This window comes from Chrysemys picta, chromosome 18 (assembly GCF_011386835.1).
Source record: "Chrysemys picta bellii isolate R12L10 chromosome 18, ASM1138683v2, whole genome shotgun sequence".
Taxonomy (NCBI): domain Eukaryota; kingdom Metazoa; phylum Chordata; order Testudines; family Emydidae; genus Chrysemys; species Chrysemys picta.
The window spans coordinates 7779303-7799980 of NC_088808.1; the positions used below are offsets into that span (position 1 = coordinate 7779303).

The window sequence follows — 20678 nt, forward strand, 5'->3', positions numbered from 1 at the left end:
CCACCCAGATTAGCCACCAAGCAGTTGAACTGTTCAACCTGCTGAAACTAGTAAGCAAGTTTTGCTGCTGGAGAAATCAGAGCATCATTGTGTGTGTGTGGGGGGGGGTGAGGTGGAGTTGCTGTGTGGGTGTCAGGAGGTCCACACTGCTACAGCATTCGCTTATTGCCACGAGGATCTATAGGGAGCTTTTAATCCATTTCCAAGTCCTCTTGGGCTCCAGGAACTTGTGCCACATGAGCAGTTCTCTGCATCTAGCGCCTCACACAGCAGCAGCACTTGCACTCCTGGATAATCTGATGCTGAACAGAGACCCATCTATTGAGTGTAGGGTCAGGAAAATACCTGCACTGCCCCCTTTTCTGTATGACTGGTTCCCCCGGCTGGGGAGTGTGTGTCTAGTAAAGCAGGGCACGCGGTGGAGAAGAAGAAACAAATACAGCGGAGAAAACTAAAAGTGCTGCAGGCTGCGGAAGAGATATTTTATCCTCCTGAAATGCATGAAACTCTGCATATCATAAATAATCGAAACATACTGGGGTGTATGGACAAAGTGAGGATTTAATGTGGGTTTTTTCTAATATTTTCCTTATGCTATAGTAACATCTCTCTCTGATGTGGCTTAAAGGCCCTAGAAGAACTAACCATCTAATTACAAAGGGTGATGTAAATGTGCTGACCGGTGCAATAGTTGCACTGATGAGCCTCTTGCCAGCTGTTACCTGCACAAGTTGCTTTGTAATTCAATTAAAAGTGCCTCCAGGTACCTTATAGTCACATTAGAAAGCGGTAGAACAATAAACATCAGTCACGGTGTGCTTTCGGAAAGAATAGTTTAATCCACACTTTCATTTTCGCCCTTCTCTTTGGGTTCTTTCTGTGCTGAGAAAACCATAATGGTAGATCCTGGCTGCCTTATGATAGGACCGTTAGGTGCTGGAATGGAGACATTAGCACTGGAATATCCAGCCATTTCAGCACTCTGACTGCCTAATGTCGGGTGTGGTTTTCCAAGGAAAGGGCAAAATTCTGTTCAGAGGCACGTGGCAAATCTGTATTCTCTTATTGGTCCAAATACCACTCTGGTTTACACTGGGCTGGGTTCACTTCAGAGAAGTTACTCCAGCTTCAGACCAGTTGAACTGAATGCAGAATTTAGTTATCTCAGAGCGGTGTCCATATGAAGAGCGGTCGGGATGTAAGCGGAGTGGGAATAGCCGTGTGCAGATCTCCTGGGCAGCCTTGCCAGCAGAGGTTTGCCAGAGGTTCCTGAGAGGTCTGTATTTACAGAATAACATCAGAACTCGGACACAGCTTCCTTCTTGGCCTCGGGTTAATTCTGTTGTCTTGAAGGGCAATAGAAACCGTGAGAAATTCTTCAGCACGGAAGGAAGTGTTATAAAACGAATAGCACACCAGACATTTCTAGAGTGCCCATCCCTGTAGGGTGGACACTTTAATCTAGAACGCCGTTCTTCTTTCAAGTATCTATTTTTAAACATCTGACTCTTTTGATTAATGGAGATATCCCATCTCCTAGAACTGGAAGGGACCTTGAAAGGTCATCAAGTCCAGCCTCCTGCCTTCACTAGCAGGACCAAGTACTGATTTTGCCCCAGATCCCCAAGTGGCCCCCTCAAGGATTGAACTCACAACCCTGGGTTTAGCAGGCCAATGCTCAAACCACTGAGCTATCCCTCTTAATCTTAATCAGGATTTCAGACAAGATGTGAAATGCAGCCATGAGAGACAGAGCAAATGCCCTAGAGCACTGAGGTCAGATCCTGCCCTGTGCTGTGCGGGCGGAGGAGGTGAGAGAGGGATGTAGGGAGCCTTTTCCCGCAGCACAAGCACTGGGGCAGGAGCTGTGCCACGCAGGGTATTGGGAGGAGACACTGGCTAGCACTTCCCAGCTTCAAGGGGATTCCGGCTGCCAGGCTCAGGGGTGGGTCTGAGGCTCTGCCCCATCCAGCTAGCCAGCGCCTGGGCTGCTGGGAGCAGAAGGCACTAGCTGAGGTTGTATCTTTCTCCTTTCTGAAGGAGAGATAAAGAGGGCTCAGCATTACTTGCCTGCGCCCAGGCCAGTGCAGTGATGGGGGGCAGGGAAGCGATCATGTACCTTCTCGGTCCCAGCATTCCAGACCGCCAGCGCTGGATTGCACAGGGAGATGCACACCATGCTGTGACTCGCATTGTGGAGCCACAGGGTGCCTGCAGCCAGCTCCGCGACACTCGGGCTAGCTGGCGGGGGTGAGGGGGTTCGACTCGTGTCACAGATAACCGAGTAAGTGCCGTGCTGCCCATAGCTTTAACCTGGCCAGTCAGAGCTCAGGATTTAAGAGATGAGATAGGATTTTTGAAGTTATTTACAGGGGCTGCAGGGCCGGCTTTAGGCCAATTCCCCCAATTTCCCCGAATCGGGCCCCACACCTAAGGGGCCCCGTGCCCTAAAGAAGAGCACCTAACTTAGGCACTTTTTAAATTTTTTTACTCACCTGGCGGCGGTCCGGGTCTTCAGTGGCACGGCGGCGGCGGGTCCTTCACTCGCTCCGGGTCTTCCGCGGCCTTTCGGGGGCGGGTCCTTCAGTGCCGCGGAAAACCCGGAGCGAGTGAAGGACCCGCCCCCGAAGTGACGCTGAAGACCCAGACCGCCACTGGGTATTCGAATCAGGCCCCGCATTTCCTAAAGCCGACCCTGAGGGGCCGGGTGCCTAATCACTTGGAAAGGCAATGGGAGCTGAGCATCTGACACCATTTTGCTCTTTTCAAATCCCAGTGTTAATCCATTGGGATGGTCTGGGCAAATCGGTGTCTCTTGCAGCTCATTGTAAATATGGCCACGTTTGTGCTTAGCTGCATTTCCAGAGAGGCGGGAGGTTCTTGGGTTCGGATCCTCAAAGATATTTGGGCACCTAACTCTCAGTCATTTCTGTCAGGCATCTACATACTTGTGAGGATCTGGGCCCTTTGTGGTTATGATTTCAAGTTTCCCCCTCCCCCATTATCTTCCTGATTTTAGTCTGATGATAATCCCTTGTGTCCTCCAATGCCCAGGGTCTCCGTTTGCCCGGGCCAGTCTGAAGAGCGGAAAGAATGAGAGCTCCTCGTATTTCCGGAGGAAGGAGAAGATGTTCCGGTTCTTCATCCGGCGCATGGTGAAAGCACAAAGCTTCTACTGGATCGTCCTGTGTGTCGTCACCCTGAACACTCTGTGCGTCGCCATGGTGCATTATGACCAGCCGGAGGGGCTCACCACTGCTTTGTGTAAGTGTCCGGGATCAGAGCCATGTTCCCTCCAGTCCTCCCGCTCCTGAGTGCTCTGAGCACTAGCCCCACGCAGCCTTGAGGGCTTTTCGTAACTTCTTATGCCCCATGCAGGAGTTTCACAAATAAATTACTAAGTGGCTCCAAGAAACACCAGAGAAAATGGACAATGTGCTATAAAAAAACAGCCCAAGACACATCTTTAACTTGTAATGGTCAGCCACAAACTTGGTGAACATCGCAGGAGGATTTTTGGGGGGGCTTGTGGATTGGGAAAAAAACATTTACTTGGGTCCCTCCCAACAGCTTTATAAGTTTCTCGAGCTGTCTTCATCTGCGGCTGTCCAGAGAACCTCACAATTCAACCCCCACCCAGGAGATGTATAGCTTGTTCTCACATTTTCCCTAAGTTCAATACACTAGGCCATTTTTTTATAGTAAAACATATGAAGATAATATAGACCCTGAAGCCCACTTGATATCAACTTGTGCAATGGACAGTTCCACTTAATAGAAACATTATTCCCTGCACCAAAACATTTTACACTAATTCAGTCCAATTGTGCCAATGAATAGCAAACCCTCTCTGAACATGCACTTGTACAGAAAGTGGCTTTCCATGAGAGCACTTGCCTTAATAAGCCAGGTGTGGCCAATGAGGAGAAATGTAATAGTACCCTCCAGCGAATCACACTGTGAAAATATGTCCAGTACACATATAAGCAATAACACAGGACAGAGCGGTGATGATATCATACGCCTCCACATGTTAGATGTGTTTCGGGCCGATGCCTTTGGTCACCCATTAGTATGGGCATCCAGACACTGTATAAAGGCCCTTGGAGTGTTATTGCTTTTTTAAAGTGTGTAATGTTGTTTTATTTTGTAATGAATAGCCAATGAATCCTGCTTTCTGCAATTAGATCATTTATACAGTTAAACTCTTCCTCAGCTGATCGCCTTCTTGCTTTCACAATGCCCCCCCCCCCTTTTTTTTTTTTTTACAAAAGTAGGACCGGCCCTGCTCATCTAAAGGTTGCAAGATTTGACCCAAAACCTCCCGAGAAATTGCAGTTTGGATAAACTGAGAATTTAAGCATACAGTGACAATGAATTCCGGGCACCATCAATTTCTCCCTGAGAGGTTGGGGAGGGTTGAGTTTATTATGGGGTGGAATAACAGAGTTGCATTGTCTGTATGTATCTGACAAAGAATTCAAGTCAGATGGCTAGACATTGAATAGAAGATGATGTGTTTTAAAACCTAGCACAGAGTCAAAGCAACTGCTGAGCAGAAGGTCAGTTGTAGGGCCCTGATTTTGGCCTCATAATGGTTTAAAGATATGGTCAGTGAAGATATACCGGTGTAAAATGTTTGTGAGGGAAACTGTAGTCAGATCCTCGAAGTTTAGTTCTGTGACAGCAGAGCTCATGGATAACATGAATGTGATGGTGGTAATGGGATCTTAGACTCCAACAATTTAGAGAGTTAAACAACATTTCCATATCCTGTAATGGAGTTCACCCACGTACTGTTCTGTCCCCATCCTAGAGTCCCTCTCTGCAGAGGGACATTGTGAAAATGACGCCGTATGTCAGACTGGTCAAATTGCATGATGCACTTTCCAAGATTTCCCTATGTCTTTGGAGCCCTTGTCCCCAATCCTGCTCCAACTGAAGTCCCCTGCAAAACTCACATTGGGATCAGGCCCCAGATCTTCAGCTCTTAGGGGGACATTTTCAGAAGAGCTCAGCGTGCACGTGCAGACAAACATCGCACAGCAAGCACACACTTACTATCCATGTAGAACCTATTGGTGAACACTAAAAGTTCCTTAGTGCACTGCAGGGTTCACGCGGACAGTTAGTGTGCAGTATGCGGACGTGCTGTAAATCTGTATCCCGGCTTGCTGTGCACTAACTGTTCATTTAGACAAGCCCAGCATGTTGGGTGCTAATCTCGCTATATGCATCAAAATGGGAACTGATGAATGCGGAGCACTTTTGAAAATTTGGCCCCCGGTTGTGCAGGCTGCACCTTTGGAAACCTGGCCCTTAGTGTGCTGCAGTTTCTTGTATTAGTATGGAGATCAGAGAAGCTGGAGGTGGACTCTCGGTACAGTTTGATATGCTTCATGCTTCTGGGGCTCAGTCCGGCAAGGTAATAAGTACACTGGCCCGGACTAACAGATCAGTTAAGCAGTTGCTTGATTTTAAGCATGAGTAGTCCCATTGGGTGAAGTCCAGGCCCCATTGAAGTCAATGACAAAATTCCGTTTGACTTCAATGGGGCCTGGACTTCACCCATTGAGTTTAATGGGGCTGCTTAAAGTTAAGCATGTGCTTAAGTGCTTTGCCGGATTGGGCCAGAATGCTCAGCATCTTGAATGATCGAGCCCTTGCGCCAATATATGGATTATCGATTCGTGGCTCATGGGCACATTTTTCCAAACCAGAAAAAATAAATGAAATAAGATGTGTAAAACAGAATAACTTAGGAACTAAGTCTTCCTATCTTAAAATAATAATAAAAAAAAGATTAACTTTTGAAGTCTTTCCTTTCCCACAGGCTAAAAGGGTGAAGCTACCGGTTACTGTATCTTCAAAGAGCTCCTGCTAATATTTACTAAAATATTTAATAATACCAGGTAACTGAAATCTATAATGAGGGTTGGGTGAAAAGGAGAAAAAAGTCCTTTCAACTCTTCTGCTCTCTCAGGGTTTAGAGGGAAAATAGAAACAGACGACACAGGCAATCAGTCCTGCCCATTCTTTTTCTGAATTAAACAGCAGAAATAATAGATTAGAGTAGCAAAGCAATTAGAAATGTCAGGTTTAGGATTTCTTCTCCAATTGGGAGTAAATGGCTAGAAAAATGTTTTTAAGTCTTTCATTCTAACCAGAAGATTTCCAGGTTTGCTTTCTGGAACTGTAGAAATGCAGTAACATTTCTGAGGGAATGTTTAAATAGGAATGTGAGCTGAAATCCATTTCATTTTGATATCCAAGCTCACATTGAAGGAATGTTCATGTTAACGGGAATTAAAGATGCATTTCCTCGTGGGGAGAAAAAAAATCTAGGATAAAGGTGAGAAGTTAAGGGTCCAACTTATCTCAATGGGGGCAATATGGGGCACACTCCCACCCCACTGAAATGCGCACTTTGCCACGACAGCAGTAACTGTCGAGAGGAGGAGTCTACCAGAAATGACCTCCTAGTATAAGACAGAGACCAACTGATTAATGATTTTGGATTACTTAGTTCTGGGTTCCCAACTTGAGACACTTTTAAGCGGCCTGATTTTCAGAAATTCCTCAACACCTGCTCTCTGAAAACCAGGCTCCTTTGCAGAGTCTGAAATTGAGCACCCAGAAATGGAAACACCCAAAACCACAAGATGCTTTTGAAAATCTTGACCGGGTGCTCTAATCTGTGCATTCAGGATGCTACCCAACTGGGAATCACAGTTGACCCCTGTGATTGATTGATTTTCAATAGGAACAGCAGAGAAATTCTTTTCTTAGTCACATCTGTTCCTTGACTCTAAATATTCAGTAACTTTCCAACCAGAGATGCTGTTTCTTCTTTCTGTCCTATATAGTTTTCTGTGGTTTGCACGATCATTTCCTATGACACCTTCGTTCTACCATTTGCAGGCCAGAGATCTTTGTATAGTTTCCCATGCCCACAAATACATCCCCGGGTGGTGCTAAGGAAACACCAGTGGAAATGGGCCACATGCTCTTAGAAACAGCAGCTTGACACATTCTTGGCATGGGACTGTAGAAATTAGAGGTGGGTCCCAAGCCAAAACTGTAGATCTGAACACCCACAGACTTGGTGGCTGTTCAGATCCATGCGTGAGCTTTGAGTCTCTAGCCTCGCTCTAGTTAGAATATTATAAGCTGTGTAGACTGGTAGATGGGAATTGGTCCTGCTTTGAGCAGGGGATTGGACTAGATGACCTCCTGAGGTCCCTTCCAACCCTGATATTCTATGATTGATTCTATGATTGGTGACAATCAGAGAAAAGGAGCCTTGGACATGGAGAATGAACCTCAGCCATAGGAATTATAAGAGCAAGTGTCATAGCTTGTAATTCTAGCCTCATTTCATAGGCTGGAGAAGACGATATTTCAATTAAGGAAGGGTACAGTGGTTAGATGAACCTGAATCTTGAGATGAAATTCCAGCTGAGCTCAGATCCAACATTTTCTAAAGTTCAAATAAGCCTGGTTAACTCCTTGTTCATAATTTTAATTTGCTTTTGCACCTCCTGTCTTTGGCTGAGACCAGTAGCAGGAGTGCCACCATGCTGTGTGCAGTATTTCCAGCCCGACATTTTCAGACCAAAGAGCTCCGAAATGATTAACAAACCCTGCTCTTCCTTTAAGACAGTTCAAAGCTTCAGAAATGCAGATAGAAACTTTTCCAAATGTTAGGGGTGATCAGATCTGGTGTTTTTATTTAGGCCTGTCTCTGCACTGAACCATAGGCACTCTAATTATCCCTACGTCTAATGGTGAATGAACCCTGGACGTAACAGGGTTATATCGAAGAGTGTCAGTGACACTGAATGAGATTCCACAAACCAGGAGATTTGAAATATCTCATTGAAACACACAGCAAAATCCTTCGCCACAATAGTGAGAGGTTTTAAATACCATCCTTAAGATTAATCCACGAGTGAGCCTCTCTGTAAAGGAGTGAGACTTGGAAGGCCTGATGTAGAACACGAGAAATGTAACCGCCTCTAATTATATTGTTTCCTGGAGGGCACTTGTAATTGAACTTGAAAGGAGTCTTGTGAACTGCAATGGGCAGGAGTCCGAGGAGTGAAGTCAAGCCTGGGAGGGTCTGCAGCACCTTGAAACTCAACCAGGCACCTTCTAATTCAAGTATAGCTGTCCCTCTGGGAAGCATTTAATTACATTACAAATATATTTTACTTAATGAATAGATGGTGAGAGCCTTTGGGTCTGCATTGATTTTCCCCCATCCCTGTTCTTTTAACTTTCGTGTTATTGAAATGCTCTGATTAACTTTCTCTGCTTGATATTTCCTATTGTCTCCACTGCTTTGAAACAGGAACTGTAGGAGCTTTAAGAAATTAATTGGAATATTTATTTAGTTTCACTTTTGTTTAGTAGCATCTGTGTTCTGTGAATTCTTTGGACCCAGGTTCTCAGTGAATAGCAGCAGATATCCATATGCCCCCGGAATCAATGGTCCACTGGAGAAACAGCCATTCCCTCCGGCATGCAACTGGGTGACTGAGCAACAAAATGGCACATGAAAGTCAATATTCATAAATGCAAAATAATGCATATTGGAAAACGTAATCTCAACTATTCATACAAAATGATGGGGTCTAAATTAGCTGTTGCCTCTTAAGAATTAGATCTTGGAGTCATTGTGGCCATATCTCTGAAAACATGCACTCAATGTGCAGTAGCAGTCAAAAAAGCTAACAAAATGTTAGGAACCACTTGGAAAGGGATAGATAATAAAATAGCAAATATCATAATGCCACTATATAAATCCATGGTATGACTGCACCTTGAAGACTGTGTGCAGTTTTCATCACCTCATCTCAAAAAAGATATGTTAGAAATGGAAAAGGTACAGAGAAGAGCAACAAAAATGATTAAGGGAATGGGGCAGCTTCCATATGAGGAGAGATTAAAAAGACTAGGACTATGTAGCGTGGAAAAAAGATAACTAAGAACATAAGAATGGCCATACTGGGTCAGACCAAAGGTCCATCTAGCCCATTATGCCAGGTGCCCCAGAGGACATGAACAGAACAGAATCATCAAGTGATCCATCCCCTGTCGCTCATTCCCAGTTTTTGGCAAACAAAGAGGCTAGGGACACCATCCCTGCCCATCCTGGCTAATAGCCATTGGTGGACCTATCCTCCATCAATTTATCTAGTTCTTTTTTTGAACCCTGTTATAGTCTTGGCCTTCATAACATCCTCTGGCAAGGAGTTCCACAGGTTGACTCTGCATCGTGTGAAAAAATACTTCCTTTTGTTTTAAACCTGCTGCCTATTAATTTCATTTGGTGACCCCTAGTTCTTGTTCTTCTTAAAGAAGGAGTAAATAACACTTCCTTATTTACGTTCTCCACACGAGTCATGATTTTATAGACTTCAATCATATCCCCCCTTAGTCATCTTTTTTCCAATCTGAAAAGTCCCAGTCTTATTAATCTCTCCTTGTACGGAAACCGTTCCATACCCCTAATCATTTTTGTTGCCATTTTCTGAATCTTTTCCAATTCTAATATATCTTTTTTGAGATGGGGCGACCACATCTGCATGCAGTATTCAAGATGTGAGCGTACCATGGATTTATAGAGAGGCAATATGATATTTTCTATCTTATTATCTGTCCCTTTCCTAATGGTTCCTAACATTCTTGTTGTTTTTTTGACTGCTGCTGCACATTGAGCCAATGTTTTCAGAGAACCATCCACGATGACTCCAAGATCTCTTTCTTGAGTGGTAACAACTAATTTAGACCCCATCATTTTATATGTACAGTTGGGATTATGTTTTCCAACGTGCATTACTTTGCATTTATCAACATTGAATTTCATCGGCCATTTTGTTGCCCAGTCACCCAGTTTTGAGAGATCCTTTTGTAACTCTTTGCACTCTGCTTTGGACTTAACTATCTTGAGTAGTTTTGTATCATCTGCAAATTTTGCCACCTCACTGTTTACCGCTTTTTTCAGATCATTTATGAATATGTTGAATAGGACTGGGCCCAGTACAGACCCCTGGGAGACACCACTATTTACCTCTCTCCATTCTGAAAACTGATAATTTATTCCTACCCTTTGTTTCCTATCTTTTAACCAGTTACCAATCCATGAGAGGACCTTCCCTGTTATCCCATGACAGCTTACTTTGTTTAAGAGCCTTTGGTGAGGGACCTTGTCAAGGGCTTTCTGAAAATCTAAGTACACTATATCCACTGGATCCCCCTTGTACACATGCTTGTTGACCCCTTCAAAGAATTCTAGTAGATTGGTGAGGCATGATTTCCCTTTACAAAAACCATGTTGACCCTTCCCCAACAAATTATGTTGTTGAAATTATGTTGTGTCTGAAAATTTTGTTCTTTACTATAGTTTCAACCAGTTTGCCTGGTACTGAAATCAGGCTTACAGGCCTGTGGTTGCCAGGATCTCCTCTGGACCCCTTTTTAAAAATCGGTGTCATATTGGCTATCCTCCAGTCATTTGGTATAGAAACTGATTTAAATGATAGGTTACAGACCGCAGTTAGTAGTTCTGCAATTTCACATTTGAGTTCCTTCAGAACTCTTGGGTGAATACCATCTGGTCCTGATGACTTATTACTGTTTAGTTTATCAATTTGTTCCAAAACCTCCTCTAATGACACCACAATCTAGGACAGTTCCTCAGATTTGTCAGCTAAAAAGAATGGCTCAGGTTTGGGAATCTACCGCACATCCTCAGCCGTGAAGACCGATGCAAAGAATTCATTTAGTTTCTCCGCAATGGCCTTATCGTCCTTGAGTGCTCGTTTAGCATCTCGATCGGGGAAATGTGATAGAGGTCTATATGATAGAGTTCGATAAAAATCTATAAAATCATGACTGGAATGGAGAAAGTGAATAAGGAAGTGTTATTTACTCCTTCACATAACACAAGAATCAGGGGTCTCCCAATGAAATTAATAGGCAGCAGGTTTAAAACAAACAAAAGGAAGTATTTCTTCACACAACGCACAGTCAAACTGTGGAACTCATTGCCAGGGAATGTTGTGAAGGCCAAAAGTATAACTTGGTTCAAAAAAGAATGAGAGCCTAGCCTAGATGGTCAGCGATGCAACCCCATGTTGTGGGTGTTCCTAAGCCTCTGACTGCCAGATCCTGGGACCCGATGGCAGGGGATGGATCACTTAATGATTGCACTATTCTATTCATTCCTTTTGAAGCATCTGGCATTGGCCACTGTTGGAAGACAAGATACTGGGCTAGCTGGACCATTGGTCTGACCCAGTATGGCCGTTCTGATGTTCTTATGTTATGAAGAGATCTGGAGTAGGCATTGGAACTTTTTGGATGTTTGTGGAACATTTTCCAATTTTTCTCCTCTGCAGAGAAAGCTGGTCAGTGTCACACAATTCTATAAATATTATGGGTCTGCTATGCAGGTTCTCTTCTTCAAAGTGCAGACCTTTGTTTAGTGGCCTAGATGAAATAGGTTGCAGTTCCCAGTGGACAGGTTTGCTTCATACAATCACCCACCATCACTGTTTGCGTTAATTGCCACTGTCACTGGCATTTTCAAGAGGAAGCGATTTCTGATCACTGATAACTCTTTAATCTAGCACAAAAAGGCATCATGAGAGTTAGTGGCTTGAAGCTGCTGTTAGATAAAGTCAGAATAAAAACAAGGCACATGTTTTCAGTGAGGGTAATTAACCATTGGAACAACTTGTTTAGGCATGTGGTAGAGTTTCCATCACTTGCAGTCATTAAATGAAGACTGGATGCCTTTCTAAAAGAGATGCTACAGCTCAACCAGAAATCATGGGCTTGACGCAGAAGTTCTGTGAGATTCTATGGCCTGTGTTATGTAGGAGATCAGAAAAGATGATCTCAGTTATCCATAGAATCATAGAATATCCGGGTTGGAAGGGACCTCAGGAGGTCATCTAGTCCAACCCCCTGCTCAAAGCAGGACTAACCCCCCCCAAAATATATCGAGATATACCTATCTCATAGAACTGGAAGGGACCCTGAAAGGTCATTGAGGCCAGCCCCCTGCCTTCACTAGCATCCCAGCCTTAAAATCTATACGTCTATGAAAGAAGACCGAGGAACTAATGGACCATAGAGACTGAACTGTCCTTTCATTTCTCTAGGTAAGTTTGGCTGGGCAGCGTGCAGGGAAGTCTCACGTTGCTGCTGTCCATGTTGTTCTTTGGCTCCCACCAATGGAGATTGACATTCTCCAGGACTGTCCATCTAATACCTCACATCTTCCCTCAATACGCTTTACGAATGAAATTTTTTTTTAAAAGGTTGAACAAAAACATTATTGCTACTACTATTATTTTTTGGGAACTAGGGAACTCGATCAAGATATTTGGGCCATCACGGTCTAAGAACTCATCTCGTCTGTTTTCTTTTGTGCACTGCAGTGTGCTTAACCAAATGCATTATGCAATTAGTTTCTTGATGGTATCGTATTTGCCTTTGAAGTAGAGGCCCAGCTCCCTCTGGATATAAATATGCAACATTTGCAATCGAAAGAAAAAGGGTTTCTGAAACACGCATGTTTATTTATGTCTGCTGATTATTTCAAGTCCGCTCTCTTCAAGAAGAGAGGGAGGTTTGGTCTTGGGGCTCTTTTCCTGGTTAGAGGTTTCCACACGGGGAAGAGCAAATAAACCTGATAGTAGCATCCCCAACTCCTGCACCTAATGACATCAGACTTCCAGACAGTGCGGAAATGGAATTAATTTGTTGGTGATTGACAAAAAAGAGCCACTAACTACCTAATTCAGACATATGGGGCAAAATGATACCAGTGTGGCCTTTGCCAGCAGCATACATTTTAAATTAAATTAGACTATTTGTATCAAACTATTTTCCCTTTAAATTAAATTACAGAATGCTTCTGTTTAAGGGAGATTAAATTAAATTTAGGGCCTGAATACCAGGCGGTCCAAACAATGAAATTGCATTTTCAATTATATGGGCAGGACCATGTCAGAAGAAATCCTATTTTGGATCCGTCAGCCAGAGAAGCTGATTCATTCTGAGTTGCTCTCGTACTCAAAGAGTTAAGTGCTTTCGTTTTTCTCTGCCTCCTTGCTTCCGCCCTTCCTTTATTGCCTGCATATGGCTTCTTGGTGCCAGGGTCCGTGGCAGCTGGCCACCGTTGAGACACTGCTGACACTGCCAGCTATGATCTCTGGAACCAGGTGCCACTGAGTCTAGTTCTGGACGCAAGGATCACTAGCTCTGAAACGACATTTGGTTTCTTCTCTCAGGGGTGCAAAGAGGAGATCTGGAGCAGGCACTCCAACTTCTTAGCTGTTTCTCTGACTTTTACATCTGTTACTCCCATTTCTTGCCATGTACCTTAAAAAAGCCCAGATCGATCTGTCTATCTATCCATCCAGCCAATCTGTGTTGTGTTTTTCTATATATGAATATCTAGAGTGCTAGATAGTTCTGAGCCCGTGGTAGTTTTATCTAGTGGGTAGGGCATTGGACTGGACTGAGACTCAGGAAACCTTGGTTCTATTCCGGGCTCTGCCACTGGCCTGCTGGGTGACCTTGAGCAAGTCACTGCCCCCTCTCTCTATCTCCAAAATGGGGATAATGATACTGACCTCCTTTGTAAAGTGCTTTGAGATCTACTGAGGAAAACCGCTATATAAGAGCTAGATATTAGAATACCTACATAGAAGGAGTCTCACACTGAGCCGGGACTTTTCTCCAGTGTGACTTCCTGGATCCATAGCTATTTTTAAAACTTTTGGGGGTAAATTTTGGTGCTCTTGAAAACAAGAAACCAAGAGCTTTGCCTAGAGTTAGGTAGAACAGGCATGTGGATACAAATTCCCTGACCTGGCCTGACCTGCAGCTACCCTTGCTGCTTCATATCTTGCCCCCTCATAGGTAGAGACTTCTGCCTGTTTCATAGCATGTGGTGGAACAAATATCCATGAGGAAATAGAAGGATTCCACTAAACTCATTCCACTTATGTCCTGAAGGCCACATCCTTTGGTAGGGCCGAGTTCTGCTGAGAAGGGAACTGGAATTCTGTTAACGGGCTAAGGAGAGTTCGACTCACAAAGCTTAAAGGGCAGCTGTAGACAAAAGAGTGACTCTGTAAATATGACATGTGAGTTCCATATTCTATATCAGTTTTTATAATGTTTTTACCGCTGTTGCATACAAACACCTTCCAGCTGTGCAGTAAGCATCGAGATTAATATCTGTCATGTGGTTTGTTCTTCTCTCATCCTTTCCCCTGGAGGAGAACTGTGTGTGCAGTGGAGTGTTCTGTTTTGGTAGGGTTTTGGTTTTGATGTTGCTTTTAAAAAAATGTTCCCTGGTTACTCCTCCTCAGTGACCTCCAGATCCAAGCTGCTCGGTTTACGAAGCAAACGGTAGTTTTTTCTATAACTGCGACTCCTGCAAATTCAATCTGGGATTTGAAAAATCCAGCTGGATTTTTTCTGCCCCTTATGTCATGATAGTTGATTTAAAAACTTTCCAATCAAAAACGTACCTGGCTGTTTTGTTGGTGATGCATGAGGCAGGTACCCAACGTGCTGTCTCCGAGCTGTGTAGGTTCTGCAGGGATAACAAAAGGAATCTGCTTTGAGTCAGTAGTAAAGTCAGCACCTTGGACACTGAATGCACACAGGGTGCAGGTCTCTTGAATTAGCTGGTATCATTTTTACAGATGGTAAAATTTGCAAAAGCACCTAAATCTCATTTTCAAAAACGCTTCTATCATTTAGGCACCTATGTTCCGTTGACTTTCAATAGGACTTGGATTTCTAAGTGACTTAAGTATGTTTGTGACCTAAATCACTTAGTTATCAAAGTGCCATTGAAAGTCAATGGAACTTAGGCACATAAGTGACATAGGCACTTTTGAAAATAGGACATAGATGCTTGTAAAAATTTTACTCATTGTCATTTTTAAGACCATAATCACACCTTGAAAAAGGTGATTTTTCAGCTATAGCATATCTAATTTAACCAATTATCTAAAGGGACTTAAAGGGACTCCTTGTTTGTGCTAGCAATACTTAGGATCACAGGTTTGTGCTAGCAATACTTAGGATCACATCTTTTTGCATATTTGAGCAAACTGGGTAAACTGCACATGAGACTGTTAGATGCAACCATTGGAAGAATTTATCAAGGGGCGTGGTGGATTCTCTATCCATGACCATTTTAAAATGAAGATTTGATGTCTTTCTAAAAGATCTGCTCTAGGAATTATTTGGGGAGAAGTTTTACAGGGGTGCTGGAACAATTTGTATAGTGGGGGTGCTGAGAGCCATTGAACCAAACTGTAAACCTTGTATAGAATGGAAACCACTTCAAGCCAAGGAGTGTTCCAGCACATATAATGCTTTATAGTCTGTGTTATACAGGAGGTCAGACTAGATGATCACAATGGTCCCTTTGGAATCTGTGACTCTACCATCCATTTGAAAGAGTGATTGACAGGTCTGTGTAATTGTACATATGCAGAATATTATGGGTGGAGTTCAGGGAGGCCTTTATAAACAGCCCCTCACAAACCTCTTTTCTCAAAATGCTTTTCCTAGAGGTGGACAGGATTTCTCAAAGCTCACGTACCTAACTTCCCACAGCAGAGCTGAAACTGCTTCCTTTGTGCTTCTTGTACGATGTGCCTCCCATACCTGTATGCGGAAATAATTGTGTGAAAGGGTACTAAAGCCGTTACCTTCCCATTGCAGAGGAGTTTTCGCCCAGCAGGAGGCAGTCCATGCTGTGAAGCTGTTGCACTGCATTATCTCAGCCTAGCAGGACCTCATTCACTGATTCAGCCTCTTTGCTGGCTTCTAGATTTTGCAGAGTTTGTTTTCCTGGGTCTGTTCCTTACTGAGATGTCCTTGAAGATGTACGGACTGGGGCCAAGAAATTACTTCCACTCCTCGTTCAACTGCTTCGACTTTGGGGTAAGTTGACAGCAGCTACACAACCCAATGTGGTGTGGAAGCCCCTCCTTTGTTGAGTGATGTTATATGTTTATCAGTGAGTGCAAAGGCAATGATGTCCCATGGGCAGATTTTACAGAGATTAGCTACTCCTCTCTCACTTCCCTGTATAAATCAAGTGAACAGTGAGATACAGTGAGGAAACATGCCAGTCTGAATACACTTCCTCTAGGAATTGCCTCCTAAGAAACCCAGTAGCCAGCCAGAACTGTATGTCTGTGGGAATTGTTTTCTGCTAAAAGCCCAAATGGAGCCGGTTCTCATCAGCAGTCTCACTAAGTGCTCTACTACCAGGAGATGCCATTTTCAAGTTAGGGGTGTGTTTGTGTTTTAAATCATGTTTCCCTTTGCTCGGATTCCCTACCATCCTGAGGGTGACTTCCCCTCACGATACATGGGCAGCGAGTTTCAAAGTTCTGTGTCCATAATGAGGCGTATATAATAAAAGTGGCATGTTTTGGGGGAGATGCTGAGCATATGCCATTGATGTAAACATTTGTGCTCAGGCCCTCTGGAAAGACAGGACACTTCTATAGGTGTCTGTGGATATGGGCGTCTAACACAATGGGCTACAGTCTGCCTACACATAGGCTTACACACCTTCTGTTGTCTTTAATGGGAATTGTGTACCTGGATCATAGATTCATAGATTCTAGGACTGGAAGGGACCTCGAGAGGTCATCGAGTCCAGTCCCCTGCCCGCATGGCAGGACCAAATATTGTCTATACCATCCCTGATAGACATTTATCTAACCTACTCTTAAATATCTCCAGAGATGGAGATTCCACAACCTCCCGAGGCAATTTATTCCAGTGTTTAACCACCCTGACAGTTAGGAACTTTTTCCTAATGTCCAACCTAGACCTCCCTTGCTGCAGTTTAAACCCATTGCTTCTTGTTCTATCCTTAGAGGCTAAGGTGAACAAGTTTTCTCCCTCCTCCTTATGACACCCTTTTAAATACCTGAAAACTGCTATCATGTCCCCTCTCAGTCTTCTCTTTTCCAAACTAAACAAACCCAATTCTTTCAGCCTTCCTTCATAGGTCATGTTCTCAAGACCTTTAATCATTCTTGTTGCTCTTCTCTGGACCCGCTCCAATTTCTCCACATCTTTTTTAAAATGCGGTGCCCAGAACTGGACACAATACTCCAGCTGAGGCCTAACCAGAGCAGAGTAGAGCGGAAGAATGACTTCTCGTGTCTTGCTCACAACACACGTGTTAATACATCCCAGAATCATGTTTGCTTTTTTTGCAACAGCATCACACTGTTGACTCATATTTAGCTTGTGGTCCACTATAACCCCTAGATCCCTTTCTGCCATACTCCTTCCTAGACAGTCTCTTCCCATTCTGTATGTGTGAAACTGATTTTTTCTTCCTAGGTGGAGCACTTTGCATTTGTCTTTGTTAAACTTCATCCTGTTTACCTCAGCCCATTTCTCCAATTTGTCCAGATCATTTTGAATTATGACCCTGTCCTCCAAAGCAGTTGCAATCCCTCCCAGTTTGGTATCATCCGCAAACTTAATAAGCGTACTTTCTATGCCAATATCTAAGTCGTTGATGAAGATATTGAACAGAGCCGGTCCCAAAACAGACCCCTGCGGTACCCCACTCGTTATGCCTTTCCAGCAGGATTGGGAACCATTAATAACAACTCTCTGAGTACGGTTATCCAGCCAGTTATGCACCCACCTTATAGTAGCCCCATCTAAATTGTATTTGCCTAGTTTATCGATAAGAATATCATGCGAGACCGTATCAAATGCCTTACTAAAGTCTAGGTATACCACATCCACAGCTTCACCCTTATCCACAAGGCTCGTTATCCTATCAAAGAAAGCTATCAGATTGGTTTGACATGATTTGTTCTTCACAAATCCATGCTGGCTGTTCCCTATCACCTTACCACCTTCCAAGTGTTTGCAGATGATTTCCTTAATTACTTGCTCCATTATCTTCCCTGGCACAGAAGTTAAACTAACTGGTCTGTAGTTTCCTGGATTGTTTTTATTTCCCTTTTTATAGATGGGCACTATATTTGCCCTTTTCCAGTCTTCTGGAATCTCTCCCGTCTCCCATGATTTTCCAAAGATAATAGCTAGAGGCTCAGATACCTCCTCTATTAGCTCCTTGAGTATTCTAGGATGCATTTCATCACGCCCTGGTGACTTGCAGGCATCTAACTTTTCTAAGTGATTTTTAACTTGTTCTTTTTTTATTTTATCTGCTAAACCTACCCCCTTCCCATTAGCATTCACTATGTTAGGCATTCCTTCAGACTTCTCGGTGAAGACCGAAACAAAGAAGTCATTAAGCATCTCTGCCATTTCCAAGTTTCCTGTTACTGTTTCTCCCTCTTCACTAAGCAGTGGGCCTACCCTGTCTTTGGTCTTCCTCTTGCTTCTAATGTATTGATAAAAAGTCTTCTTGTTTCCCTTTATTCCCGTAGCTAGTTTGAGCTCATTTTGTGCCTTTGCCTTTCTAATCTTGCCCCTGCATTCATGTTGTTTGCCTATATTCATCCTTTGTAATCTGTCCTAGTTTTCATTTTTTATATGACTCCTTTTTATTTTTTAGATCGTGCAAGATCTCGTGGTTAAGCCAAGGTGGTCTTTTGCCACATTTTCTATCTTTCCTAACCAGCGGAATAGCTTGCTTTTGGGCCCTTAATAGTGTCCCTTTTAAAAACTGCCAACTCTCCTCAGTTGTTTTTCCCCTCAGTCTTGATTCCCATGGGACCTTACCTATCAGCTCTCTGAGCTTACCAACATCTGCCTTCCTGAAATCCATTGTCTCTATTTTGCTGTTCTCCCTTCTACCCTTCCTTAGAATTGCAAACTCTATGATTTCATGATCACTTTCACCCAGGCTGCCTTCTACTTTCAAATTCTCAACGAGTTCCTCTCTATTTGTTAAAATCAAGTCTAGAACAGCTTCCCCCCTAGTAGCTTTTTCAACCTTCTGAAATAAAAAGTTATCTCCAATGCAGTCCAAGAATTTGTTGGATAGTCTGTGCCCCGCTGTGTTATTTTCCCAACATATATCCGGATAGTTGAAGTCCCCCATCACCACCAAATCTTGGGCTTTGGATGATTTTGTTAGTTGCTTAAAAAAAGCCTCATCCACCTCTTCCACCTGGTTAGGTGGCCTGTAGTAGACTCCTAGCATGACATCTCCCTTGTTTTTTACCCCTTTTAGCCTAACCCAGAGACTCTCAACACTTCCGTCTCCTATGTCCATCTCTACCTCAGTCCAAGTGTGTACATTTTTAATATATAAGGCAACACCTCCTCCCTTTTTCCCCTGTTTATCCTTCCTGAGCAAGCTGTACCCATCCACACCAACATTCCAATCATGTGTATTATCCCACCAAGTTTCAGTGATGCCAACAATGTCATAGTTGTATTTATTTATTAGCACTTCCAGTTCTTCCTGCTTATTCCCCATACTTCTCGCATTTGTATATAGGCATCTAAGATACTGGTTTGATCTTTCCTCCCAGTTTTGTCCTGACCCTCCTTTCTCTCTGACAATATAGCCCACACTCCCTCTCGTTTCCAACCCATCTCCCCGGTCTCCATGTTCCCCACTTACCTGTGGGCTTTGCTCACCTGTCCCCGTCGAACCTAGTTTAAAGCCCTCCTCACTAGGTTAGCCAGTCTGTGTCCAAATAGGGTCTTTCCTCTCCTCGAAAGGTGAACGCCATCTCTGCCTAGCAGTCCTTCCTCGAATAGCATCCCGTGGTCTAGGAAGCCAAAGCCCTCCTGGCGACACCATCTTCGCAGCCAGGCATTCACCTGGCGCCCCCCAAGCCTGGCACCCCAGGTTGTCACCTGGGTCAGCTACCTCTAAATCCGGCCCTGGAGTTGGTACCCAGCTCCTATTGAAAGTCAACGGGAGTTAGGCATTTAACAACCTGAGACGCCTTTGAAAATTCCAGTCTGTGTGAGCTGTGTCAAGAAAATAAGCCCGTTTTGTAATACTTTAATTTGACTTTTAATTAACCTAAATTTATCACTGCCTCATTTTTTGTCAAGTTCTAGTGAAAGATGCTGGATTGATGTTCTCTATCCCCCACACTGGTACTGCATGGGCCACAATATGGCTAGCTTCACCCTCACTGCCTGCTAATTTCCTGCCTTTTATTTCATAAAAGGCATTGTTAATCAGAATGCTCCACCCACAAGGAACAAAAACTTATTCCCAATCTTGTGGGATGAATTATTTAAGAATTTTATATTAAACACAGAAGAAATCCACTGGGCTTTTGTTCATGCCATGCTGAATGAAGCACTGATAATAAGTTTCACAGACTGGGATTCCCAGGAGGGAGAGGGTTTTGAGCACTTTTCTTATTTTTTCCATTTTAGAGAGTCCATTGGGAACCCACCACTATCTATGTTTCTTCTCCCGCACCCACCTTCCCACTCCCCAAATTAATTCCATTTCTTCACCCCCTTTGGAACAGTACACAGTTCTGTAGTCAGTTTAGTTTGACAAACCATTGAGATGAAACAGTTCAAAAGCAAAGAGCGAAACAACAAAACAGAGACATTGGCCCCGGGGAGGGGTCGTCTGGTGGAGTCTTGTGTGAAGTTACTCCCAAGAGGTCATTTTAATATGGCAAGAAAATTAATTATCA

The 20678-nt window shown here is 43.6% G+C and overlaps 1 protein-coding gene across 1 annotated transcript in view; it reads left to right on the forward strand.

Moving 5' to 3' along the window:
* Positions 1-20678, forward strand: part of CACNA1B (calcium voltage-gated channel subunit alpha1 B) — a 509994-nt gene that overhangs the window by 303981 nt on the left and 185335 nt on the right. The window contains exons 12-13 of the mRNA XM_065571905.1: positions 3055-3264; positions 15878-15990. Of these exons, the coding sequence (XP_065427977.1) occupies positions 3055-3264; positions 15878-15990 (323 nt within the window). The remainder of the gene's footprint in view (positions 1-3054; positions 3265-15877; positions 15991-20678) is intronic.